The 24,152-nt window shown below is 39.2% G+C and overlaps 2 protein-coding genes across 4 annotated transcripts in view; both read left to right on the top strand.

Moving 5' to 3' along the window:
* tprb (translocated promoter region b, nuclear basket protein) overlaps positions 1-24,152 on the top strand; it is a 35,798-nt gene that overhangs the window by 6,957 nt on the left and 4,689 nt on the right. For all 3 annotated transcript variants that reach the window (XM_028027449.1, XM_028027446.1, XM_028027448.1), the window contains exons 19-44: positions 351-485; positions 566-706; positions 797-965; positions 2,295-2,461; positions 5,767-5,919; positions 6,032-6,148; positions 7,378-7,581; positions 7,684-7,871; positions 8,024-8,171; positions 8,283-8,420; positions 8,934-9,065; positions 9,396-9,526; positions 9,660-9,870; positions 10,434-10,580; positions 10,710-10,908; positions 11,501-11,694; positions 11,902-11,975; positions 12,605-12,795; positions 13,320-13,616; positions 14,385-14,539; positions 15,020-15,100; positions 15,229-15,405; positions 15,490-15,657; positions 17,365-17,458; positions 23,621-23,775; positions 23,857-23,910. In XM_028027449.1, the coding sequence (XP_027883250.1) occupies positions 351-485; positions 566-706; positions 797-965; positions 2,295-2,461; positions 5,767-5,919; positions 6,032-6,148; positions 7,378-7,581; positions 7,684-7,871; positions 8,024-8,171; positions 8,283-8,420; positions 8,934-9,065; positions 9,396-9,526; positions 9,660-9,870; positions 10,434-10,580; positions 10,710-10,908; positions 11,501-11,694; positions 11,902-11,975; positions 12,605-12,795; positions 13,320-13,616; positions 14,385-14,539; positions 15,020-15,100; positions 15,229-15,405; positions 15,490-15,657; positions 17,365-17,458; positions 23,621-23,775; positions 23,857-23,910 (4,020 nt within the window). The remainder of the gene's footprint in view (positions 1-350; positions 486-565; positions 707-796; positions 966-2,294; positions 2,462-5,766; positions 5,920-6,031; positions 6,149-7,377; positions 7,582-7,683; positions 7,872-8,023; positions 8,172-8,282; positions 8,421-8,933; positions 9,066-9,395; positions 9,527-9,659; positions 9,871-10,433; positions 10,581-10,709; positions 10,909-11,500; positions 11,695-11,901; positions 11,976-12,604; positions 12,796-13,319; positions 13,617-14,384; positions 14,540-15,019; positions 15,101-15,228; positions 15,406-15,489; positions 15,658-17,364; positions 17,459-23,620; positions 23,776-23,856; positions 23,911-24,152) is intronic.
* Positions 17,465-22,402, top strand: LOC114150771 (uncharacterized). Its single transcript, XM_028027450.1, has 2 exons — positions 17,465-22,038; positions 22,121-22,402. The coding sequence occupies exon 1, from the start codon at positions 18,134-18,136 to the stop codon at positions 21,833-21,835; it is 3,702 nt and encodes a 1,233-aa protein (XP_027883251.1). The 5' UTR covers positions 17,465-18,133; the 3' UTR covers positions 21,836-22,038; positions 22,121-22,402.

The following is a 24,152-nucleotide window of genomic DNA, read 5'->3' as shown; positions in this document are numbered from 1 at the left end:
GGGTTTAGTGGTTAAATGAAAAATCTGCAGAATGTGTCAATGTTTTTTCTCCAGTTAATCAACTGTCAGAATAATCTATTACTAAAATAATCATTGCACCGTGGTTTCTTTTCACTAATTAGTTGACTTCTAAATCTATTGATCACACTGTATTTTATTGCGATATCAAAGTAAGGAGAGGTGAATATTTGTGCATTTCTCAGTTTTTAGTTTTTTATTTGTGAAACATGTTGAAAATTGCATGTCATTTTCTTCACATGTCACAATTATGCTCTTATGAAGACTTTTGCAGGCCCCTTTTTCTGAGGTGAATCGAGCTACCTCATTATTTATCTCATCTCATCACTCAGGGTCAGGCTGAGAAGCTGCGCAAGGAGAGAGACATGCTGAAGCTGGTGGAGTCCAGGCTGAACCAGGAGAAAGAGACATTTGTGACCCAACAGCAGAGCCAGAATCTATTGCTGACCAATCTCCAGGCCATACAAGTAACTGAAGATTTACCTTTACCTACTTTAGTAACGATCAGGTAGCAGAAGCTGGAATTGTCTTTCTTTCTGTACTTCAGGCCACTCTGGAGCGGGCTGAGGCCGACACACGTCAGCGTCTCAACAGCCAGATCGAAAAGCAGGAACTGCAGATCTCCCAGCTTCAGAAGAGGCTGGAGCAGGAAGTGGAACAGCGCCATCTGTGCAGCAGGACCCAAGAAGTAAACATCATGTCGAAGTTATTTCCTGAAATGAATTGATGTTATAGTATGTACATACACAAAAAAAATATATATTTTTTTAATTTGCAGGTCCAACTAATAGACGTCAAAAGGCAGCTGGAGACGCAGGTGGCCTTACATCAGAAAACCAAAGAGCTGCTGAATGCGGCTGAGTTGGAGCTCAACACCCTGAGGATGCAGCAAGGCCGCACCGAGGCACGCCACACCCTGGGCTCGCCGTCCACACCCGTCTTCAGAGGTTAGCATAAATACTTTAATTTTTCAACTTTAATTTTAATGAACATTTTCACTGGACACCAACATGTAAGGATATACCACAGACATTTTACAGAGTATTGCAGCCCCGCCTCACAGTATTCATGAAGAGAACATAAAAGTAAACATATATTTAGACAGAAGAAAATGATAAAAATGAAACAAAACATCTCAGTTGCAAATGTCTGGAATTTAGAAGGGTCTTTTGATAACGGTGTTGGATTTCATTATGTTTCTTCTTGGTTGTCATATTGTGTCCATTTTTCCCACTTATTCACAAAAGTATCTTGTCTTGTCTGAGAATGAAAGCCAGTTGTATCCTTAATAATATTCAGTTGTTGTTGTATTGAGGGAGCAGTTAGCTGGGACCAGATCCTTGTTGTGACACTGGTAAACACTGGTACTGGAAGACATTTTAAATATCCAAAATAAATAAAACAAAACAACAGAAACACAAATAAAATAAATTATGAAGTCTCTGTAAACAAAATTGTCTTTCAACAAAAGGGACAGTTGAGACCAAAGAACCAGACTGAATATCAGTTTTGGGAGAAAAGAGAAAAACGATAAATCAAGTAAATTAAAATTTAGTTTCTTTTAATTTATTATGCGATTAATTGGTTTATTGTGACAGGCCTACCCACAGATTATTTAAATTGTGCCATTTACATTTCTTCAAAACAACTCTAATTTTTCACTCAGAATATATGTGCTTTATTTGCTTCTATATTTCCACAAAAATAATGCAGAAGTAAATATGGAAAACCTGGTTTACTTTCTCTTTATCTAGTGAGATTTTTCCACCCAAACTCTCCCCACAGCCTGGAGTTTGTTGTGCTCTGACTTACGCAGACATGTTGCCATTCTTCTAATGCCATTTCCATTTTCTTTTTCCCTGTTATTTTTTTATATGCACGGTTGATGTTGGTGTACTTTCTTGGCAAAAATACTTTTACTAGAAATGTGTAGGAGAACTGCATAGTTTATTGTATAAAGTGTACTTAAACATAAACATGTTTTCACTGGATGTTATAAAGTCTGCTTAAATGAAGCAGTTAATTGGTTCTCTTTCAGTTATTTAAATGTGCGTGCAAAGAATGTTAATAAAACACAATTACACCTTTTTTTTTTTTTTTTTTACAGTTGTCCGTATTGCTGTGGTTTGACTCAGTTGTAGATGCCCCAGTTTTAGGTTATTTGAATTGCCATCTATAAAGGGTTTCAGCCACACTTTTTTTTTTTTAAAGACTCAAGACTTTAAATGATTTTGTTTTCCTGTACACGCTCTCCAAGCTGTTCTGTCTTGTTGCAGGCCTGCAGGGTTCAGATCAAGAGAGGGAGGAGCTCCAGGGCCGCCTGCAGCTGGCTGAAACCCGAGCAGAGGAACTGGCAGAGAGCCTGAGGGCTGCTACCTCCAGCATGGAGCAGTACAGAGCCATGGCTCAAAGCTTGGAGGAGTCCCTGGAGACAGAGAAGCAGGTCAGGATACCATGTAGGCACAACCCACCACCAGTTTACAAGACTCTCACATCATAAACCGCTTACATGTTTTACCATCCTCAGTTCTGTAAAGAAAGTTATAGAGAAATTCCATTCTGTTTTATACATTTAACCACTTTATATTTATGCCAAAGCAGTGATGGAAAAGCACTTATCCACGAAAGCACGCACAAAGAACCGCCTCACAATAGTATAAATTGTTTAAAAACAAGATTTTATGAATGGCAGTAATATTTTGGAAACAAATCGTAGTGTCTAATCAGACTTTATCAACATTTCTGTCATTCACAGCAAAAACAGAAAATCTTATAAAGTATTTCTGTTCTAGTTTCTATTGCAAATATCTTAACACACTGGAAAAAAGACAAAACTAACTTACAAGTAACTTTTCAGTAAGACGCAAGAGCTTGTTTTAAGTCAATGATTCCTTAATATTAATGAAAACGTGTGAGCTATGAGTGAAATTATCTGCCACAGGAACAAGACTTTAAATTTTTTTTTACGTATAAGTGAAATAATCTTTCTCATCAATATTAAGGATCTATTGACTTAAAACAAGTTCCTACATGTTGCTGAACAGTTACTTGTAAGTTACTTTTGTATTATTTCAAGCGTTCTAAGATGTTTTTGTAGAAACTAGACCAAAAATACTTGGTAAGATTTTGTTTTTGCTACGTTCTTATAAATTACTCCTAATATACCAATGAAGTATTAATTTAAATCAGGGGTGGGCAATTATTTTTTCCATGGGGCCACATGAGAAACAGAAAATATTGTGGAGGGCCGGCCAAAAGGCTGATCTCAATTCTGCATAATATGAACTGTACTTCTTTGTAAAAAGCAGTAAATAGCATTGTTTTGACAAGCTGGTAAGAGTACATGTTATAATTAAGCAATGAAAACATGAGGTTGCCTTCCAAAAAATGTAATTTATTCAAGCGAATTTCACAAAACAATGGGAAAGGCAATTAATCCCTAAAACGGCATCATAAAAACACGCTAAACATGCAAATAAAAATAACCACAATATAATTAAAATCTTGCACAACTCAACCATTTAAAACTTTTTACATTTTTAAGTTATTTTTTCTTGTTCAGTGAGAGAAATCTAGTCTCTGCTGGGCTTTAACGAGTGCATCAAAATCAGGTTGAATGTCTGAGGTGGAGATGCGAAGCACAGCTGACAGATGATCGTCAGTGAGAGATGATCTGTAACTGGATTTCATGAACTTCATCATTGAAAATGTTTGTTCACATATGTAGGTAGAGCCAAAGAGAACCAACATCTTCTGAGCATGTCTCTTCATGTTTGGAAAGTTCTCCTCCTTGAGAGAAGAGTAGAAATCCAGCAGAGATCCTGATTTAAAGAGCTCTGCCAGTACTGCATCAGACTGCAGGTCAATGAGTTCCAGCTGAACATCACTGGGTGCATTATCCACACTGCAGGTAAAGGGAGAGGAAATCATGTGCATTTCATCCTCGATTGTCCTGAGATCTTCAAATCTCCTTGAAAACTCACAATGCAATGCTCCTAACATGGATGAGTACCTGCGGAGGTGATCGGCTGATGGTGTGACTTCTTTCAGGGTTTGCATGTGAGTGAGATTGTTGTTCTCCAGTTGGCTTGAAAGAAACAACATCTTTTTCATGAAAGCCTTCACCAGGGTGTGCATTTCATGAACAAAAAGGCCCCTGCCTTGCAGTTTGGTATTCAGGTCATTCATCAGTGCGGTCACATCAACAGCAAATGCAAAATCTGCCATCCAGTCCTCATCTGAGAGCTCTGGGATGTCTTTGCCTTTCATCTCACAAAACTCTCGAATCTCTGTTTTCAGATCCCAAACTCTTTTTAGCACTTTGCCCAGGCTGAGCCATCTGACAGGTGTGTGGTAACTGATGTCACTATGCTCAGACGCATGGTCCTCCAAAAGTGCGACAAACTGTCTGTGATTCAATGCCCGTGCCCTGATGAAGTTTACTATGTTACTAACAACATTAATAACATGGTTCATTTTTAGCACCGACTTGCACAACACATGTTGGTGTATAATACAATGCAAAAATATTAATTCCTGATCTGCGTCGATTTCAGCCACTTTATCTTGCATACGTTTTAAAAGTCCCACATTTTTCCCTGTAAAATTTGGACAACCGTCCGTTGTGACACCTGCCAGTCTGTCCCATTTCAGTCCCAGTGTGTCCATGCACGCATTCACCTCCATGAAGAGATCGCTCCCTGTAGTTGTTCCTTTCATCGACCGCATTGCTGCCAGCTCCTCCGTAATCTTGAAGTCCGGCGTTATCCCGCGGACAAATACAAGTAACTGGGCTGTGTCACGGACATCACAGCTTTCATCCAAAGCCAAGGAGAAAAAGTCAAAATTTGCCACTTCACGTTGCAGCTGAAGCTCCAGATTGCACGATATGTCCTCGACCCTTCTCGTCACGGTTCGCCTGGAGAGCGGGACTTTCTCAAATTCTTCTTTTTTTTCAGGGCATATTAAAGCTGCAGAGTCCACCAAGCACTCTTTGATAAACTCCCCCTCCGAGAATGGCTTACTGGTTTTAGCGATTTTGTGAGCTATCACAAAGCTGGTCTTGGTTGCTGCATCCCTGGATGTGTGAAGCTTGGTAAAAAAGCCTTGCTGCTTTTGCAGTTTAGCTAGCAAAGCTTCCGATGTCCGCGCCCTTTCAGCATTAGTCACGTTCTTGTATTTCTCCCCGTGTTTTGTCTCGTAATGCCGACTCAAATTGTAGTCCTTAAACACGGCGATCTGCTCCCCGCAAACTAAACACACGGCTTTACCTCTCACTTCAGTAAATAAATACTTAGCAGTCCAATTTTTGATGAAAACCCTGCATTCGGCATCTACCTTTCTTTTTTTAGCATGAGCAGACATTTCTGAGGGCTAAAGTCCTCTTGTGACTTGCTAGTGACAACGATCAAATCACGCACATGCCTCAATATACGTTTTGCGTCATCATGTACGTAAATAAAAAACAACTTCAAAATAAAAGCAATGCAGCTTCAGTCCATGCATCAGGTAAAATAAGAAAATATGTTTATTTTGTAATTTCCAATTAACGTTACACGGGCCGGTCAGAGTCAATCAAAGGGCCGTATGCGGCCCGGGGGCCGTACAATGCCCAGGTTTGATTTAAATGGTCAAAAAAAAGTTTGGTTCCTGATGTTGCTTGAAAAACAGAAGTCCTCCTCTTCGTTTTTATCTACAATTCGTCTGACATTTGTGTTGACTTCTTGCCTGTACATGCCCACTCCCCAGGTAACGGAGCAGGCTCGCCTGTCAGTTGAGGCTTGTTTGAAGGAAGCTCAGGAGCGACACCGGACGCTGGAAGAGAAACTCCAGGAAGCAGAGAAGGAAAAGCAGGACTTGGAGGAGAGCAAGAAAAAAGACCTGGCATCTCTGGAGGAGCAGGTCTGAAATCCACCATCATCAAACTGGAAACGGCTGGAGATCATAAATTAGTATGATGGGCTTCTCCTTTTTCTCACATTTTTTGTGACATATTTACCGGTTTGTGTGTTAGATTAATGACCTGAAGAGAAGCCTCAGCGGTGCGCAGACAGATCACCAGGCCGTGCTTCAGCAGCTGGCTATAGCTGAAACCCAGAAGCAGCAGGCTCTGCAGGACAGACAGGAGCAGGTAAGCATAACCCAACAAACATCAGTTTAGTTTGTTTTTTATAAGCATCTGTGAGGATATTGCAACATACAGGTTCAAGGTAATAAATTAAAACATTTTAAAAATTTGTTGTTTTTTATTCCAGCATTGATACTTGCATAAATTAATATACCTAGTTGTTTATTTTGAATACATTATAAGGCAATAAAAAAAGAAACCATGCAGATGACATAATGTTGCGATGAGCTATGATAGTCAAGCTTCATAACTGTGATTATAGTAGTGTATAGAAAAGGAGTGGAACAAAATCAAATTCAACATTTTCTTAAAAACAGGAGGAGGAGAAAGTTATTCACTTTGCTCTTTGCATCATTTAACCAGTTTTCCTTAAGAATAATAAAGTTTATACTCTTAATATTTCACGTAAGCTATCAATTCTTTTGTAATGTTTATAGTGGCTGTAGCATTACTCCAAAAATCCACACAAAAATTGAAGTGTGATCCAGACTCTTGTGACTTTTGGTTTAAAACTTGCCTCGTTTGTTCCATACTGTTTGCTATTTACACTTTTATATCTGACTTTTGTTAATTTAGTGATCATGACACAGAATAAAACACAGAAAGGTGTTTACAATAAGTTGCTGTTTCTGTATTGATTCTGTTTAATATGTATTTCACTTTTTAAGTTGAATCCCCTTAATTAAGTTTTTAGTGATATTTGCCTTTTATTGACATGTACCAGTGTTTATAGTTCATGCATTTAAGACAGATAGGTTAATTGAAAATAACCAGTGTGGTAAATTGTCTTATTAATAATAGTGAAACACTGAGTTAATCAAAGAAAAATGCACATTTGTCTTTTGATGTTTTATTTAGACAGAGTAACAAGTAAATCATTTATTCTCAGAGATCAAGCTAGAGAGAGAAGTAGAAGAGTAAGAAGTGAAACTTAAATCATACAATTCTCTCTAATAATCTCTTTAGTAACATACAGACACCTCCCATCCAACTCCCTCATCTCAAGGAGTCTTTTTCTCAGACTTCTTACAAAGAAACATCTGTGACCCTGAACCAAAAATCCGGTTCCGACATTAACACCATCTCAGAAAACTTCTGTTATCAGTTCCGTTTTCACAGTAATAAACCAGAATTGTTATTTTGTCAAAACACCAGCTACATTGGTGCTGATGGAGCTTGTTGGGAGCCCTGCACATGAACAACACATGAAATCTTTTTCTCCCTCCCCCAAGGCAAAGCTGGCAGCTGAAGCTCAAGATAAATACGAGCGGGAGATGATGCTGCACGCAGCCGACGTGGAGGCCCTGCAAGCCGCCAAGGCTCAGGCCCTGCAGGCCGGCGAGCTCAGAAACCAGCTGGAGGAGAAAGTCCAGCGAGTCGGCGCTGAGCTGCTGGAGGCCAGAGTCTCCTGGGAGGTGCAGGAAAAGATCCTAAAGGTTTGGTCAGAACAAGTTACTGCAAGCCAAAAGAAATTTAAATTAAAACCTTATCCATTGTTTTTGTTCTTGATTAATTACTGTATCCATGATATCTTATAGGAGGAAACGTCAAAGATGGAAAGTCGCTATGAGGAGCTGCAGAGGCAGAACACCCTCCTACATGAGCAGGTCCAAAGCATGAGCACCAACATGGCCGCCAATATTCAGCGTGCCACCAATGAGAGCTCGCTGAACGTTTCTTTGAGTGAAGAGGGAAAATCTCAAGATCAGCTGCTTGAGATTCTGAGGTAGTTCTCCCCTTCAAAGTTTTCTCTAATATTTCAACAACAAAGAAACTGAAGTCTTTCTCTTCTGTACTGATTAATATGTGCTGCTTTTCTTGGTGCCCCGCCCATTCTTCTTGTTTATTTTTTAATTTTATTAAAATTTTCATACGCAGGTTTGTTCGTCGGGAAAAGGAGATTGCTGAATCCCGGTTTGAGATGGCGCAAGGGGAGAGCTTACGTCACCGTCTGAGAGTTGAACACTTGGAACGAGAACTTAGGGAGGTGCGGGACAGTCTGACTGCTGCAAGGGAGAGAATGCAGGTGTGTTTCACTTGTTTAAAAATGCACTTGCACTATTAACTTATTATCAACATAAGTTTCCAAACACCTACTATGTTCTGCTTCTAATCCCTAAATGCTGACTTATCTCAGGTGACTGCAAAGACTCTGGCCCAGCATGATGAGCTGATGAAGAAGACTGAAACGATGAATATCTTGGTGGAGACCAACAAGATGCTGAGAGAGGAGAAAACCAAAATGGAGCAGGAACTGCAGCAAACTAAAGCTAAGGTGGCCACCTCATATTATTGGAAAAAACTGGTTGAACTCTTCATGCGTCTGTTGTTCAGTTACAGTCAGAAATTTGTTGTCACATATAAGCTTCATAAATTTCATCTTAATTTTGAGCCTTAAATTAACTATTTTCCCTGGTTTTATACCAAAATGATATGATTATATGCACAAGTTTGAATTTCCACTAATAATCATGTGGTCATAAATATACAGAGGGGCTCAAATGTAAACTCCCACTAATATTTTCAATTCTTTGTTTATGGGTGTATTTTAAGCCTGGATGCATAATTTGTATCTTGTGCAAATTAAAGTAAAATCCTAAATAAATTCCAATTAATGTGCACCCAATTAATTTTTTTAAAATTCAGCTATGTCATCATGCCAGCACCATAATGAAGACATCAACTGGAACTGCAACAGTGTACACTAAGCTGTTAGATTTATCTCTAAATTCATTTTTTGAAGTTTCACGTTTCTTCACATTCAACTCAAGAATGTCGTGTGTTTCAGGTGCAAAAGATGGAGTCGGATGTCTTTCCTCTGCAGCAAAGCAACTCTGAGCTGAGTGAGAAAAACGGCATGTTGCAGGCGGAGAAGGCGATCCTGGAGGAGGACATAAAGCGCTGGAAGGCTCGAACTCAGGTCAGTTTAGAGGTTAAAGAAAAAAATCTGAGAAAGTACATGGACTGCTACATTGCATTAATGAAAGAAAAAATAAATATCACAAGCAAACAAAGAAAAAGAAACAAAGTATTGTTTTTAAGAATGAGTATTATTAACCGTGTGTGTGTGAGAGTGTATGAGCAGATATGGTGACATGAATGACATCATGTGGCGTAGTTAAAAATAACACGAAGAAAAAAAACAATTAACACTGACAATAATAATAAATCAATAAATTGTACGTATTTTCTACCTTGACATTAAAAAAAGTTCTGAGAAAGTTTTATGTTAATATATTGTGTCCTGCAGAATTTGCTGAGTCAGCAAAAAGATTCGGACCCTGACGAGTACAAACGTCTCAACACCGAGAAAGAGCTACATCTGAAACGCATACAGCAGCTCACGGAGGAAAACTCTCGACTTAAAGCTGAGTTGAACAAGTAAGAGACTTTTTTTTTCTCTTTTGTGATGAAATATTGTTTAATCAAATTACCGAAATGTTGACTTTTGTGGATGTTGTCACTTATTTTTCTCCAACCTGGCTGATATTTTCTTCTCCTTGTCGCTGCGCAGGATAAATAACCTAACAACGTCACTCCAGGGACAAATGCAGAACATGCGTGAAAGTATGAGTAAAGCAAACGACGACAGAAATGTGTTGAGGAAGGACCTGGAAACTAAAAACCAGGAAATCCAAGAAAAAGTGCGAACCATCACCCAGGTGAAGAAAATCGGACGGCGCTACAAGATGCAATATGATGAACTAAAGGTGCAACATGACAAGGTAAGGGTTTCTCTAAACACTTAGGAGAAAATGCATAGTTGATTGAATCAATAACAATAAAAAAATCACCTACTGATAAAATTTTAGCCAAATAACAAGATAATTAAAATGTTTTATTGCCTTCATGAGCTGATAGGAATGATTTATATTAGGAGAAAAGATTATATGATGCCATGCTGTGAGGGAGCAGTTGCTATAACACAAATATTTCTCAAACAGACAAAATGATTACAGGGTTGCCATTTTAAATTGCCTTCACCATCTTAAATTAGCGATTAGAGCAGCTGGTAAACCGTTACTCAGTTCCAGAACAAGGCCAACATTTCCAAACTCAGTCTGATTTATCCTTCCATTTGTTATTGATCACACTAACCTTGCAGTGATCAGCCTTTCTTGTTTTTGTAAAAAGTATTACTCTCTTTATCGCTTTTGCAAACTGAATGAACAGAACAAACAAGTGAATTTAATTTTAAACTATTTACTGATAGTAAAAATAGCTAATCCTCTTCACTGTGCCACTACAACTGATTTCTCTCTTCATCTATCTCTTTTGCGTCCTGCAGCTCGTTGCTGATGCCGCTGCAGGCCCATCCCAAGACGAGGAGGCACATCAAGCTTCAGCTCAAGAGCTGCAGAGTGTAAAAGACTCCCTGAATCAGGCTGAGACTAGAACCAAAGAACTGGAGGGACAGCTGGAGAACATCAACAAGGTTGAACATCACAAGTGTCAAGAATTAAAAAACGAACACATTAAACTTCTAAGACCCGTTTTGACTTTGCTTAAGACTTTTCTGATGTTTAGATTAAGAAATTGTTTTGTGTCCCCTCCTGCGCTTCAGGTGGTCACAGAGCGGGAGACTGAGCTGCGTAACGTCCAGGAACAATCGTCCAGGCTGCAGACGGAGCTGAACCGCCTGAGGCAGGAGCTGCAGGAGAAAACGACGCAGGAGGAAAGTCTGAGACAGCAGATGGCCGAAAAGGACGAGAAAACACGAAAGGCTCTTCTGGTTGCCAGACAGAAGATCAGCCATGTCACAGGTGAGAGGATTTTCTCATATTGCAACATGTCGCATCCAACAATAACGTAAGAATTGCCAAATCATTAACAAGGTTCAGACGGGTGCTTGAAATCCTTGAAAATGCTTGAATTTCAATTAGGTGTTCTTAAGATTTGTAAAGTTCTTAATATTCAGACTGTTCAGTCTTCAAATAAAGTGCAATCTATCATTTGATTAAAAGCCTAAATTTACAGTTGAAACAAGATATTTAAAGATAATAAAAGACGTATGCAGATTTTTTATCACAGTTTAAAGTTTTTTTTCTGGTTTTTGTTTTGAATTATGAAAAGTATTTTTATTTGCTAAATACCAGAAAGAGATTTTTTTTTTGTAACTTTCTTGTACCGGTCAGGTATGAGAGGGATATATAAAAACATATAACTTTGTTGTATTTTAGCTAACCTTATCCCTGTTGTTCAATGTAAAATAGTATCGCAAGATATTCTTAATAACAGTAATACAGTTTGAAAACTTACCTTGAAAAGTGAACAAATCCTGCATATAAAGAAAAATAAAATGTTGTTTATGTCCATTATTGCTATATTAATTGCCTTTAAATGATTTGCTTTCAGCCACCAAAGAGCAGCTGCAGCGAGAGAACGAGGAGCTGAAGCAGCAGCGCGAGGAGCTGGAGGTGCGAGTGAGCGCTCTCAGGTCTCAGTATGAGGGCCGTCTCAGCCGACAGGAGCGGGAGCTCAGAGACCTGAGGGGTCAGCAGGAGAGACAGGAGCAGAGAGACGAGCCCCCCGAGGCGGGGCCAAGCAAGGTGAACAACCTCCACCACATCTCTACAGGACACACATTGGAAAACAGTAGAAATCTTCAAAGATTACAACCCATGACAGCCTCACTTTGCATATCATCCTAACCTATATGTTTCAGATATATGTAAAAAATGTATCATTGTTGGATTTGTGAAATTTCTGTCCCAGTCTTTTGCGCTTTTTGAACAAATGTTTCTTTTCTCATTTAGACTCAAGAGCAGCAAAGGACGACAGAACAGAGGCAGATCAGTCTGAAGACGACCCCAGCTGCAGACAGGGGCAGGTACGTGTTAAAATTAATCCTCAAATCTCCGTTGACGTCATTCCACACAATGAAGACATTTACTTTCATTTGTAAATGTTAGAAAAGTTTGTTTGTTTTTTTTCTACAATTACGGTTCATACGGGTTCTTAAAATCCTGGAAAATGCTTGAATTTCAGTTAGATGTTTTCAATATTTGGAAAGTGCTCAATTTCTGTATTAAGTGTTTGATTGGCAAACTGCACAGTTTTATAATGAAGTGTAATCCAACACTTGATTCAGTGTTAAAAACTAGAAAAAAAACTACAGTTGAAACCAGATATTTTTATGGACCCAGTAAAAAGACAAACACTTTTTTTTCTAGCTATTTGAAGTTAAATCAGACTAAACTTTAGATAAGTTAGGATTAAACAAAATTATTTCTATTTGCTACATGCCAGAAAACTTAGATTTTGTTATAGAAATTGTTTGTAACTTTCTTTGTATATTATGTATAGAGATTTAATAGAAAAACTGAATATTTTGGTGGTTTTGATGCTGTAACTCTTGGAACACCTTCATACCAGTTTCCTGATCAGAACATCTCTAGATTTTCTCGATGCATATTTAAAATGTTCACTCAAGTCATAATTTTTATTTTTCCTCTTCAGCACAAGCGCCTCTGAGCCGCCGACCGCCAACATTAAGCCAACACCTGTGGTTGCCACAGCCAGCAAGCAACCGGTCAACCCTGGCAACAAACCGACACCCCGGGCAAGCATCAGACCGATGATAACGCCTGTGCCACCGCCAACACCCACCGCTACTGTCATGCCTACCACACAGGTGGAGACGCAGGAAGGTCGGTCCTTCTGCAAATATCTTTGATTTAAAAGAGAAAATGTAGGGCTGCAGCTAACAGTTATTCTGATGATTTACTCATTAGTTGGGTAAAAAAAATTGAAACGCACGTAAAAATGCAAATAAACAAATAATTTAATGAATTTTCTGAATAAGTAAATAATCATTTTATTGAATAAAATTCAATAACAGGATTCCTTTAGAGAACGTTTGATTATTTGTAGCTGAAACAGAGGTGGATAGAAAAGGTGCTTTAATATGAGTTATTTTTTTTTATCTAAAACTTTGCAATCAGAGGAGTTCTGCCTAAAACATATTTACCGACAAAGAAGGTTTTTCATTTTAAATTCAAAATATACACTTTTTTTTCTACAAGTTTGGCTTTTTTGCTTTGTTATTTCAGCAAATTGACTTATTTTAGAGTCTTCATACTCCAGTTAACGAGTAGCTAATTATTATTTCATTAATCAATTAATTATTTTAGCTCTAAAAAAATAATTTTCTCTACCTGAACCTCATCAACAGCGATGCAGTCTACCGAAGCGCCGCCGGTGGAGCATGTGACCGTGTACGGAAGCGCCAGCGGCTCCGTTCGCTCCGCCAGTCCCAACGTCCAGACCACCTTAGCGGGCTCCATGCTGACCGTTCAGCAGACGCAGGTTCAGGCCACAGCATTCGTTCAGCCCACGCAGCAGCAGAGCGTCACCCACCCAGAGCCGGACAATCGGGAGCCGTCGCCTGTTACGATCGAGGCCACGCCCAGTTCGCAGGTGGAATGGCCTTCAACCTCCTCTTCCTCTTCCTCGTCTGTGTTCGGCACTGGTGAGACATTTGTTCTAAAAAATCATTTCCTTCTAGTATCACTTTTCTCTCAGTTTACCGTTCACCACAAAAGTATTTGCACCCTTTAGAATTACATAAATGTTTCATTTGTCTGAATAAAATCTAAACTCTTCAAATATCTCAAAACTTCAAAATACTTTAAAACTCTGCAGCATTTACTGGACTCACCTCCCCTCATTTATCTTTACAAAATGCATCAACAGAGTCCAGAGTGAAATAAAACAAGCTGTGAAATCTGACTAATTAAGGCTGGGTGATAAATTGAATTGTATCGATAAATCAAATTATTTGCTTATGGAGATTTAATTTCAGGAAAATCTGGATTTTGTTTTCTTTTTTGACCAATGCACTCCAGAGTTATAGCTGGTCACTCAGAATCAGTCAATTCTTTTGATCTATCACAGAAAGAAAACAAAATAATAATGTAAGCACTTTCAACTGTCTTGTTGCTGAAAATGTGCTATATACATAAAATTACCTTGCCTTACCTTAATGTGTAAATGATTTTGAATTCTTTTTGCAATGAATTGCAATAAAATGGACCAAAAAGTTTATTCCACATTATATTACATCCATCAAACAAATAAATGGAAAAAACAAACACTTCCCAAATCTGGAAAATGAAGAAATACACACACATTCAGATTAATTTGAATTAATTTTCATTTCTGTGGGTTAAAAATGTATTGAATTAAATGTATGCATCCTGTTTATGTACACATCGTATTAATTGCACCTTTACTCCAGTTTCAGCAACTCCTGGGACGTCCGCCCTGTCCAAGAGACCTCGAGAGGAAGAGGAGAGCAGCGCTGCTGCGTTCACAGAGGTAGAGGCGACCCAGGAGGAACCCAGAGCTCCAATGGCCAAAAAGCTGCGCATCATCCAGAGGGTGGGACCAGAGGTGAGGAGGAAGAGAGCGGAGGAAGAGGGTTTTAATTTGACAAAATGGTTGTCTGGTAGATTTATGATGGTGCTTGGAATCCTTGACAATGCCTGAATTTCAATGAGGTGTTTGCAAGGTTTTGAAAGTGCTTGATGTTCAAACTGCACAGTTTAGTAGCATTTAATTAAAATCCTACAGTTGGAAAAATGTTATGTACAGATAAAGTCAGATATTTTCAGTCACCTAATAAAAAGACAGTTTTTTTCTCATTTTCTGAAGTTAAATCAAATTAAACTTTTCTTGTTTTAGGTCAGTTACAATCACCACTTATTTATATTTGTTAAATGTCAGAAAACTTAGCGAGAAGCTTTTTAGAGATTTTTTCTAACTTTAATTGTTTAAGCAGAAAATCCTGAACCTTAAGATGATTTGTTTGGCTTGTTTCAAGTTAACTAATAATTATTATTCCTAATGCCAATCGATTGGTTATGCTCTCAGGAGGAAGTGATGGCTGACGAGAGTGCAGAGGCCGAGGGGGTGGTGCCATCAGACAGCCAGGATGGAGCAAAAGCAAGCCAGGTTTGTATCAGATGATTTTAACTTGTTTGAAAGTTTTTTTCCCCTCTTTTATGTTTTTATTTATCACAAATACTGACATTTAGAACTGAATTAAGATTATGTTTATATTAATATATTTTACCCTGCAGGCTGAGTTTTCAAACCTTGAGGAAGCGGAGGAAGATTCAGCCTCTCAGTCGGTCCCAGCAGAGCCGGCGGTCACCCCAAGTCAAAGTGAAACGCCTGACCAGCTGCAGCAGGAAGTCATCGTCATACTGACGGACTCTGAAAGCGAAGAGGAGGAGGAAGAAGAGGGAGAAGAGCAGGTAAAGTATTGATTGAAAATTGTTAAAGTCTCTTTTTTATGAAATGTCCCCGGTTCCTCTCATTGCTGCTTTGTAATGCTACAGGACTATGCAGAGGAGGAGGAAGAAGATGAAGAAGAAGAAGAGGAGGAGGAAGAGGAAGAAGATGAAGATGAGGAGGATGAAGATGATGGGGGGATGGAGGAGGAAGGAGAGGAGAGCAACGAAGGAAGCGGCGATGGCAACGAAGTTTATGAGGGAGACGATACAGAGGTTGGGACCCCAGAAAATAAATCTTGTTCTCATGAAATGATTCATCATTAATCGCCCTCCCACGTATTATTTTTCGTTCCAACACACTCAGCCTTTCCAGCTCATACTGTGTTGTTCCAGTGTCTGTTTTTCACTTGACCTTTCTGTCATAATTCTGTACTTTTGTCTAGATGATTAACTTTTACTCTTTTGTTAGTTGCCCATATTCAGTCGGATGAGTCAGTGTCTCAAAAGTGACATTTAAGTCCCCTCTGAAAACAGAGACACACCAATCCGCTTCGTTGTTGTTTCTAATATTGGCCTTTGAACAGTCGTGTTTTTGCACCAGAATTACTTCAGTTTTTCTGCAGACTCTGGATAAAGGCTCAGAAGAGATGGCGCCTCCTACATGACAAATAAAGAACAAGGATTCAGTATTTATAGGACAAGTTGATGCTTCAGTTACACACATGGAATTATCAGTGAATTTCTTCTTATTGGAAGCGATACAAATATTTTTGAAGTGACGGAGAATCTGTGAAGGGAGCTGAAGATTAGGGTGATGGCAAGGAGGCCTTTTTGCTTCAAACATTTGAAGCTTATCACCAAAGGAAAATAAAATGAATTTTCTTTTTTCTTTGCAAAGAGCCTTGAGAAGACACTTGTTGTGAAGTGGTTCTATATAAATAAACTAAAACTTCACTGGAAGCATGTTTAGGTCAAATGTATTTTTATTTATGCAGCTTTTACATAGAATAGGAGACAGGTGTGTCTAACAATGATAAACTTCTCGATTAAATGAGAATAATTCATTTATATAACATAATAAAGTGTCAGTTTACAACAAAAGTCTTTTCAAGGCACTGCACAAAAAGAATCAATAACATCTATTCCAACCATGCGGTAGTTATAATACAACACTGTCAAGTTTAATTTGTAATTCAAATTAGTAAAAAGTTTTCTGTGCATGGAAATCAAGTTGATTACATCAAGCCATAACTTTGCAGCAATAAGCATTGAAAATAATTTTTTTCTAGCTTTCGTACAATATTATAAAAATCAAGGTTTAACTATTTGACAGTAAAATTATCCAAAAAGCTGTCAGCATCTCCAAATCCTGCATACTCCATGGACAGAAAGCACAAAATGATAACAGAACAACTTTGTTCAGCCTTTCTGTTATCTGAAGCTTTGCTTTATCTTGCTCTCTTCTGGCCTAATGAAGTCTTAAAATGAATAAAATCCAGCTGATATTGACTCTTCTTCTAGTAACATCATCCACACTGAAGGGTTTCTTTAAGGTGTATTAGATTTTTGGGTTTATGATCAATCAGGTCAGGTGATCAACACATAATTTCTTGGTTTTTAGTTTGTGTGTTTAAACAGATTTCTATTTACTTTTACACATTCATCACCTTTAAGAATGAATAATCTTTGTGAGGACTAAAGACTTGTAATTTTGATTCTTGGTTAAAGCTTGTAGGGCTGGTATTAGTTTTTTTCGTTCCACCTACTGAAAGGCATCTTTGTTCAATGCAGTGAGTCGGTAATTTGTGTCTTCTGCTAAGCAATCATGTGCCAGCTTCATTCACAGTCACCCATCTTTCTTCCCCGTGTTTTTCCCCTTTCCTTCACTTCATTCAACATTTAATATCCATCATTTTTATTTCTTTTTTTTCTTTTTCTTCGCTTTCTTTCATAATTTCCCTGCATTTCTGCTCTTCCCAGGGAGCTGATGTCACCGACCCGGGCACTGAGACAGAGGAGAGTTTAGGGGCGTCAGACTCCACCCAGAGGCCCGCCGATTCCCAGACACCAAGCTGTAAGATCCAGGAAACCCTGTCAAAAACATGAACTGTGTAGATCTGATTCATACTCTCCACCTCGGCTTCTAATTAGTTATCGGCCACTTAGCGATGACTGGAAAAGATGTAAAACATCTGCTGGGGAGAAAAGGTGAACACAGGACGGTCGTTATTATCCAAACTAATGTGGGGATGTACTCTTACATGTTGACAACGGCCAAATATTCATAACGCAAAAAAAAATTCTATACCTCCTGCTTTTTTAAATTAGATCTGACTTTAAAGGCAGTCAACTGTAGAAGCAGAAAACTCAAAAACATTCTCACTGACTAAATGTACTCATTATTTTTATTAAAGTATTCACTATTAAAGAATTTTTCTCCTTTGGATCAGTATGGAAAGAGAAAATAGGCTAGTGGAAAATTCTTTTAGTCCCTCTTTTTATGCTTGTTTTTCCCAAATTATGCACACTCCTTCACCCTTCCATCTTTTCATTTGTCCATTTTAAGTTGTAAGTAGCATACTGCGCATGTGTGAGATGTAAGGAGTGGGAGGCGGGGCTAGATCTGGGGTCCTTGGGGGTTTGTGTGTGGGGAGTGCGGAACGCAAGTTGTTAACGGTTAATGGCGACCATTAAAGTGTGGATGCTAACGTCAGCAGTGTGATTATTGTTTCAACATTAGTAGCAGAGGATGGCCGCTGCTGGAAATTACAAAGTTCCCCCACCGTTCGACGAGAAGACGTCTTACGAAAGTTGGAAAAATGAAATTGAAATCTGGAGACTTGTTACCGACTTGGACAAAAAGAAGCAGGCCCTAGCGGTTACCCTGTCGCTATCAGGAAGAGCGAGAGAAAGCGCGCTGGAAATCGCTGCGGAACATCTCAACGACGATACAGGAATGAGCGTTCTTTTAAACAAGTTGGATTCAGTGTTTTTAAAAGAAGAAAAGGATCGACAGTACGAAGCTTACACGGAGTTTGATCGGATCGACAGACGTGGCGACACGTCCACGATGGATTACATTATCGAATTTGAACGACGGTACAACAAGTTACGTAAGTTCAAAATGGAACTACCGGATGCAGTGTTAGCATTCAAGCTATTAGACACCGCGGGGCTAAACGTTAAAGACGAACAGCTAGCTCTTACCGCCTGTTCCACTGTATCTTTTGACAACATGAAATCGGCTTTGAAAAGAATATTAGGTGATAATGTCTATCCTCCACAAGAGGGCGACTCAGCCTTTTTCACCAAATACACAGGCAAATGTGAACGGAGTTCTAACTCAGAGCAAAGCCCAAGAACAGCTGCAGGGACTAATCCACTCGACAAGTATGGGAGAAGAACTAAATGTGCAATATGTCAGAGCACTTATCACTGGGCAAAAGACTGTCCCAATAAAAGAGAACATGTGAAGCTAACAAATGTTGAGGGATCAAAAGACAATGTTGAAGACTGTAATATTACTCTGTTTTCAGACGAATTCCCATCTGACACACAGATATTCATGGTAGAAGCTTTGGGATCTGCTGTGATTGACACTGCCTGTACAAGAACTGTGTGTGGTGAAAAATGGCTTGCAGATTATGTAAGTGGGCTGCCTCAGAGAGAATTAATAAAGATTAAAGATGAAAAGAGTGCAAGACCTTTCCGGTTTGGGGATGGAAAACTGGTGCAATCCACAAGAAAGGTGTCTATTCCTGCAACAATAGGAAAAACTAAATGCAACATTGAGACAGAAGTAGTTCCAGCAGATATACCGATGCTTTTGAGCAAAACATCACTGAAGAGAGCGAGTGCTGTTTTAGACATTGCTCAAGACAAAGCAATGATGTTTGACCAACCTGTAAAACTTGAACTGACATCTTCTGGACATTATTGTGTAAACTTAAGAAAGGAAAAGATCAATAATAAAAACCAGTTTAAACAAAGTGAGACACCAAATGATGAAGATGAAATTCTCACTGTGACAGAAAACATGACAACCAAAGAAAAAAAAACAGTACTGCTAAAGCTACATAAACAATTTGGACATGCCTCAGTTGACAGACTACAAAAGCTCTTGTCTTGCTCAGGCAACACCGATGATGAAAGCATTACAATCCTGAAGGAAATTGTAAAAAACTGTGAAATATGCATCCGGTACAGTAGAGCAAAACCTAAACCTGCAGTGGGTTTACCCATGGCTTCAACGTATAATGAAACTGTAGCTGTGGACCTACATGAGCTTGAGCCAGGTTTGTGGTATCTACATGCCATCGACCATTTTACAAGATTCAGTGCAGGGAGTATTATCACCACAAAAAGACCAAAAGAGATAGTGAAGCACTTTATTCACTGCTGGATAAGCGTTCATGGCCCACCACGCAGATTATTCACTGATAATGGAGGTGAATTTAACAATGAAGAAATAAGAGACATGGCTGAACATTTTAACATTGAGGTTAAAGCCACTGCTGGATACAGTCCATGGGGCAACGGCCTACTGGAAAGACACAATCAGATTCTCACTGAAATGCTACTCAAGGTAAAGAGAGACAACAAATGTGACTGGAAAATGGCTCTGGACTGGGCTTTGATGGCAAAAAACAGCATGCACAATGTACATGGCTACAGTCCCTATCAACTTGTTTTTGGTCAAAATCCAAACCTGCCTTCAGTTCTAATTGATAGACCTCCAGCATTGGAAACTGATGTCAACACATGGATGGGTCATCACACTGCAACACTGCATGGCATGAGAAAAGCCTTTGCTGAGGCTGAATGTTCTGAGAGGATCCGAAGAGCCCTCAGAAAACAGCTGCGACCCACAGATGACAAATATGAAACAGGAGACAAAGTCTATTATAAATGTACAGACTGTCAGGAGTGGAAAGGGCCAGGTGTGGTTATTGGCCAAGATAGTGTAGTAATATTTGTCAGGCATGGTGGAACGTATGTCAGAGTACACCAGTCTAAACTAAAAAAAATGAATGAGACACAAAAGAAACTAGGGGAAAGCGAAAGTGAAAATCCATTTAAAACGGATGACCACCTTTCAAAGACACCAGCGGCGGTACTTGATGAAGAACATGACTTTGAAAGTGAACATGAGAAGGAGATGGCACCAACAAGCAATGAATCACTTGGTGTTGCAGAAAACAGTGAATCCTTCTGTGATCCAGTACAACCTGAAGGGGATGGTCTCCCACTGACACACACAACTGTAAGTGAAGGAATAAAACTAAAAGCTGGACAAGGAATTAAATACACAGACAAAGAAACAGGTCAAAAATATGCTGGACAGATAACAAGCCGTGCAGGGAAAACCAGTGGGAAACACAAAAACTGGTACAACTTAGAATATACTGAGCCAGAGGAAATTGCTGGATCCACAGGATCCATTGATATGGGACAAGTAAGCAACCTCGAAGTGGTTGAAAATGTCAAGGCCAATACTGACAACAGAGATGATATATTAGTAGTGAACGAGGATATCTTCTCACACGCTAAACAAACTGAACTTGAGAACTGGAAAAGAAACAATGCATTTGTGGAGGAAAAAGATGAAGGTCAGAAATGCATATCAACAAGGTGGGTGTGCACACTCAAGAAAACACAAGTAGACATAGTACCCAAAGCTAGACTGGTTGCAAGAGGCTTTGAAGAAATTAACATTCAAGAACTTCCTAAGGATTCACCCACTTGCTCCTCTGAATCTCTAAAGATGGTCATAGCTGTTATATGCCAAAATAAATGGAAGCTGAACTCTATGGACATCAAAGCAGCCTTTTTGCAAGGTAAAGATTTAACACGGGATGTGTATCTCCGTCCACCTCAAGAGGCAGAGAGCGAAGGAATCGTATGGAAGTTAAATAAATGTGTCTATGGCTTGGCAGATGCTTCCTTGTTCTGGTACAACAAGGTGAAAGAAACCATGCAGAAGCTGGGAGGAACTGTGTCAAAAGTTGATCCAGCTGTCTTCTACTGGCAAGATGATTTCTGTAAGGTGACAGGAGTTCTTGCATGCCATGTAGATGACTTTGTATGGGGTGGTTCAGACAGGTTTTCTTCAGCTATTATCCCCCAACTGAAAACTGCTTTTCAAGTTGGAAGAGAAGAACATAACAGCTTCAACTACATTGGAATGGAGGTTCATTCTCTGCAGAATGAAATCAGAGTACAACAGCGTGCATACATTAAAAACCTACAGCCCATTCCTATGGATCCCATCAGAGCACCACAGCGGGAGGCTCCATTAACAGACACAGAAATGGACATGTTAAAATCCAAGATTGGACAGATTCTGTGGGAGCAAGACAGAGCAGACCTGACATCATGTGTGACATATCTATCCTGGCATCAAACACAAAACATGGTACAATTCAAACATTACACTCTGCAAACAAACTGATCAGAAAACTTAAATCTGAGGAAGTTACCCTTAGATTCCAATGCTTAGGAGACAGAAAATACCACAAGCTAGTGGTGTTCAGCGATTCCTCAATGGGAAACCTCTCAGATGGAGGGACACAAGGAGGACATTTTGTCATGCTGATGGGAGAAGATGGAAAATTTTCACCCATATGCTGGCAATCCAGACGGATTAGGAGAGTGGTACGTAGCACGTTAGCTGGAGAGACTTTAGCACTAGCAGATGGGATTGATAGTGCTGTCTTTCTTACTACACTCTATTCAGAGCTCATGGTTGGTGATGGCACGCGCAACATCCTACCCATTACCTGTGTAACGGACAACCATTCCCTCCTTGATGCTGTCAAATCCACAAAATGTGTAACTGAAAAGAGACGCCGGCTTGAGATCAGCAGCATCAAAGAACTTATGGGTTCTGGGACAATTCAGAAAATCATATGGACACCTACCAAAGACCAATTTGCCAACTGCTTAACAAAAGTGGGGGCGTCTGCTCTTGGACTGCTGAGAGCCCTAAGTAAAGGGAAATGGCAATTTAAAGATTAAATGGCAATTTAAAGATTAAAACAAACACTACTGTTCCTTACATAAGTTAAGTTCAAGTAAATGGAGTTAAAATAAGTAAAGTTAGAATGCTAAAAATTTCTTTAGCCTGTTATGTGTTCTTTAAAGAAAGAAGGGAGATTGTTAAGTTGTAAGTAGCATGTGTGAGATGTAAGGAGTGGGAGGCGGGGCTAGATCTGGGGTCCTTGGGGGTTTGTGTGTGGGGAGTGCGGAACGCAAGTTAACGGTTAATGGCGACCATTAAAGTGTGGATGCTAACGTCAGCAGTGTGATTATTGTTTCAACACATTTTACCTCTCCTGACACTCATAGTGAACTTTTGTATTTGCATTTTAAAACATTATCTGTAAATTGTATGAAAAACTGGAAGATTAAGTCTCAAAAAATGCTCAGAAGCCTGATTAAATTTTTATATTATTTAATAACTATGTACAATAAGGAACTTGAGAATACTCCAAAATCTAGCTACGTTGGAAAAGATCCAAAAAAACAGTCTTGGAAAAAAATGTTTGTAGGTTTGCTACAGATTTTTTTAAAATCTTTCAATATAGATAGGTAATAGATAATCCATATTTGTGAATAACCAAAATCTACAAATACTTGAGTCCTTTATTAGACACTCATAACTGTCTCTTTCTCTCTGCTAAAAAGCCGTGACGACGCCATTCCAACGCCACAAAAGCTGTCACAGTCCAACCGTTGCACCGCGAACTTGAACAAACCTCATTTGTCCTTCAAACTCTGCCAAAACACTGCACAGTTCAACACCATGCTGCTAGCACTTCACAACAACTCATAGGCGGAAGTAAGAGCGCTGCCCTCCATAAATAACGATCCGGCCAGAACACGGTGCGCTACAAATTTAACGAAGCTTTGAGGCAGATACATTTTTCTCGAGGAATATTAATAATCGAGGTACTCGAATCATTCGAGGAATTGTTCCAGCCCTATTACAAACATTTGGGAACTGTTTCAACTTTCCAAGCCGATGCTCTTTTGAATATTTTACATCTGTTTCAGATATATTCTCTGAAAAATGTTCACCGTGTACCACTGTACCATTTTTTATCCTACTTTTTTCTTTCAAATTTTTAAACAAGATTTGTTGCTTTCAGCACCATATATTTTTGAACATGATTATCTGTTTAAAACTTTTATTTAATGTTAGCAGCTTGTTTTAATTATATATCAAATGTTTCAGTTGAGGGAAGCCCAATGGAGGCCTTGTCAGCAGAACAGCCAATCACAAGTTCCGGAGCGCGTATTCCCCAGTCGCCACGGCGACCTGTGCAGCAGCTTCTGCCCCAACTCAACATCCATCCTGCTCAGTCTTCAGAACTGGGACCATCTGCTCAGGTTCATACACTGCAAGCGTCTCTCTAGAAAATCTGTTGAGTATTTTTGTTTCTCCTCTAACCGGTTTTGTGTCTCTAACAGCGAATCCGTCGCCAGTCAGTGGGCCGACTCAATCCTGGCATGCCCAGCAGTGCGGTAAGTCACTTTTCTCACCACGTGACGTTTTATTAGACGTGCACCAAATACGTCTGTCACAATAACAAATTTTATTAGACAATAAATTGTCCCTGTAGTTGTTTTTTATTTAAGACCATTTTTAATTAACCCTCCTGTTATGTTACGGGTCAAATTGACCCACGAACATTATTGCTGTACCTCAGAAACGAACATAACAGGAGGATTAATATATTGATTATGGTATAATAATGCAAGTTTGT

Source organism: Xiphophorus couchianus, chromosome 9, assembly GCF_001444195.1.
Source record: "Xiphophorus couchianus chromosome 9, X_couchianus-1.0, whole genome shotgun sequence".
NCBI classification, from domain to species: Eukaryota; Metazoa; Chordata; class Actinopteri; order Cyprinodontiformes; family Poeciliidae; genus Xiphophorus; species Xiphophorus couchianus.
This window is presented reverse-complemented; position numbering and strand designations above follow the sequence as displayed.

Coding starts and splice junctions, on each gene's coding strand:
- LOC114150771 (XM_028027450.1), top strand. CDS start 18,134: ATGGCCGCTGCTGGAAATTACAAAGTTCCCCCACCGTTCGACGAGAAG.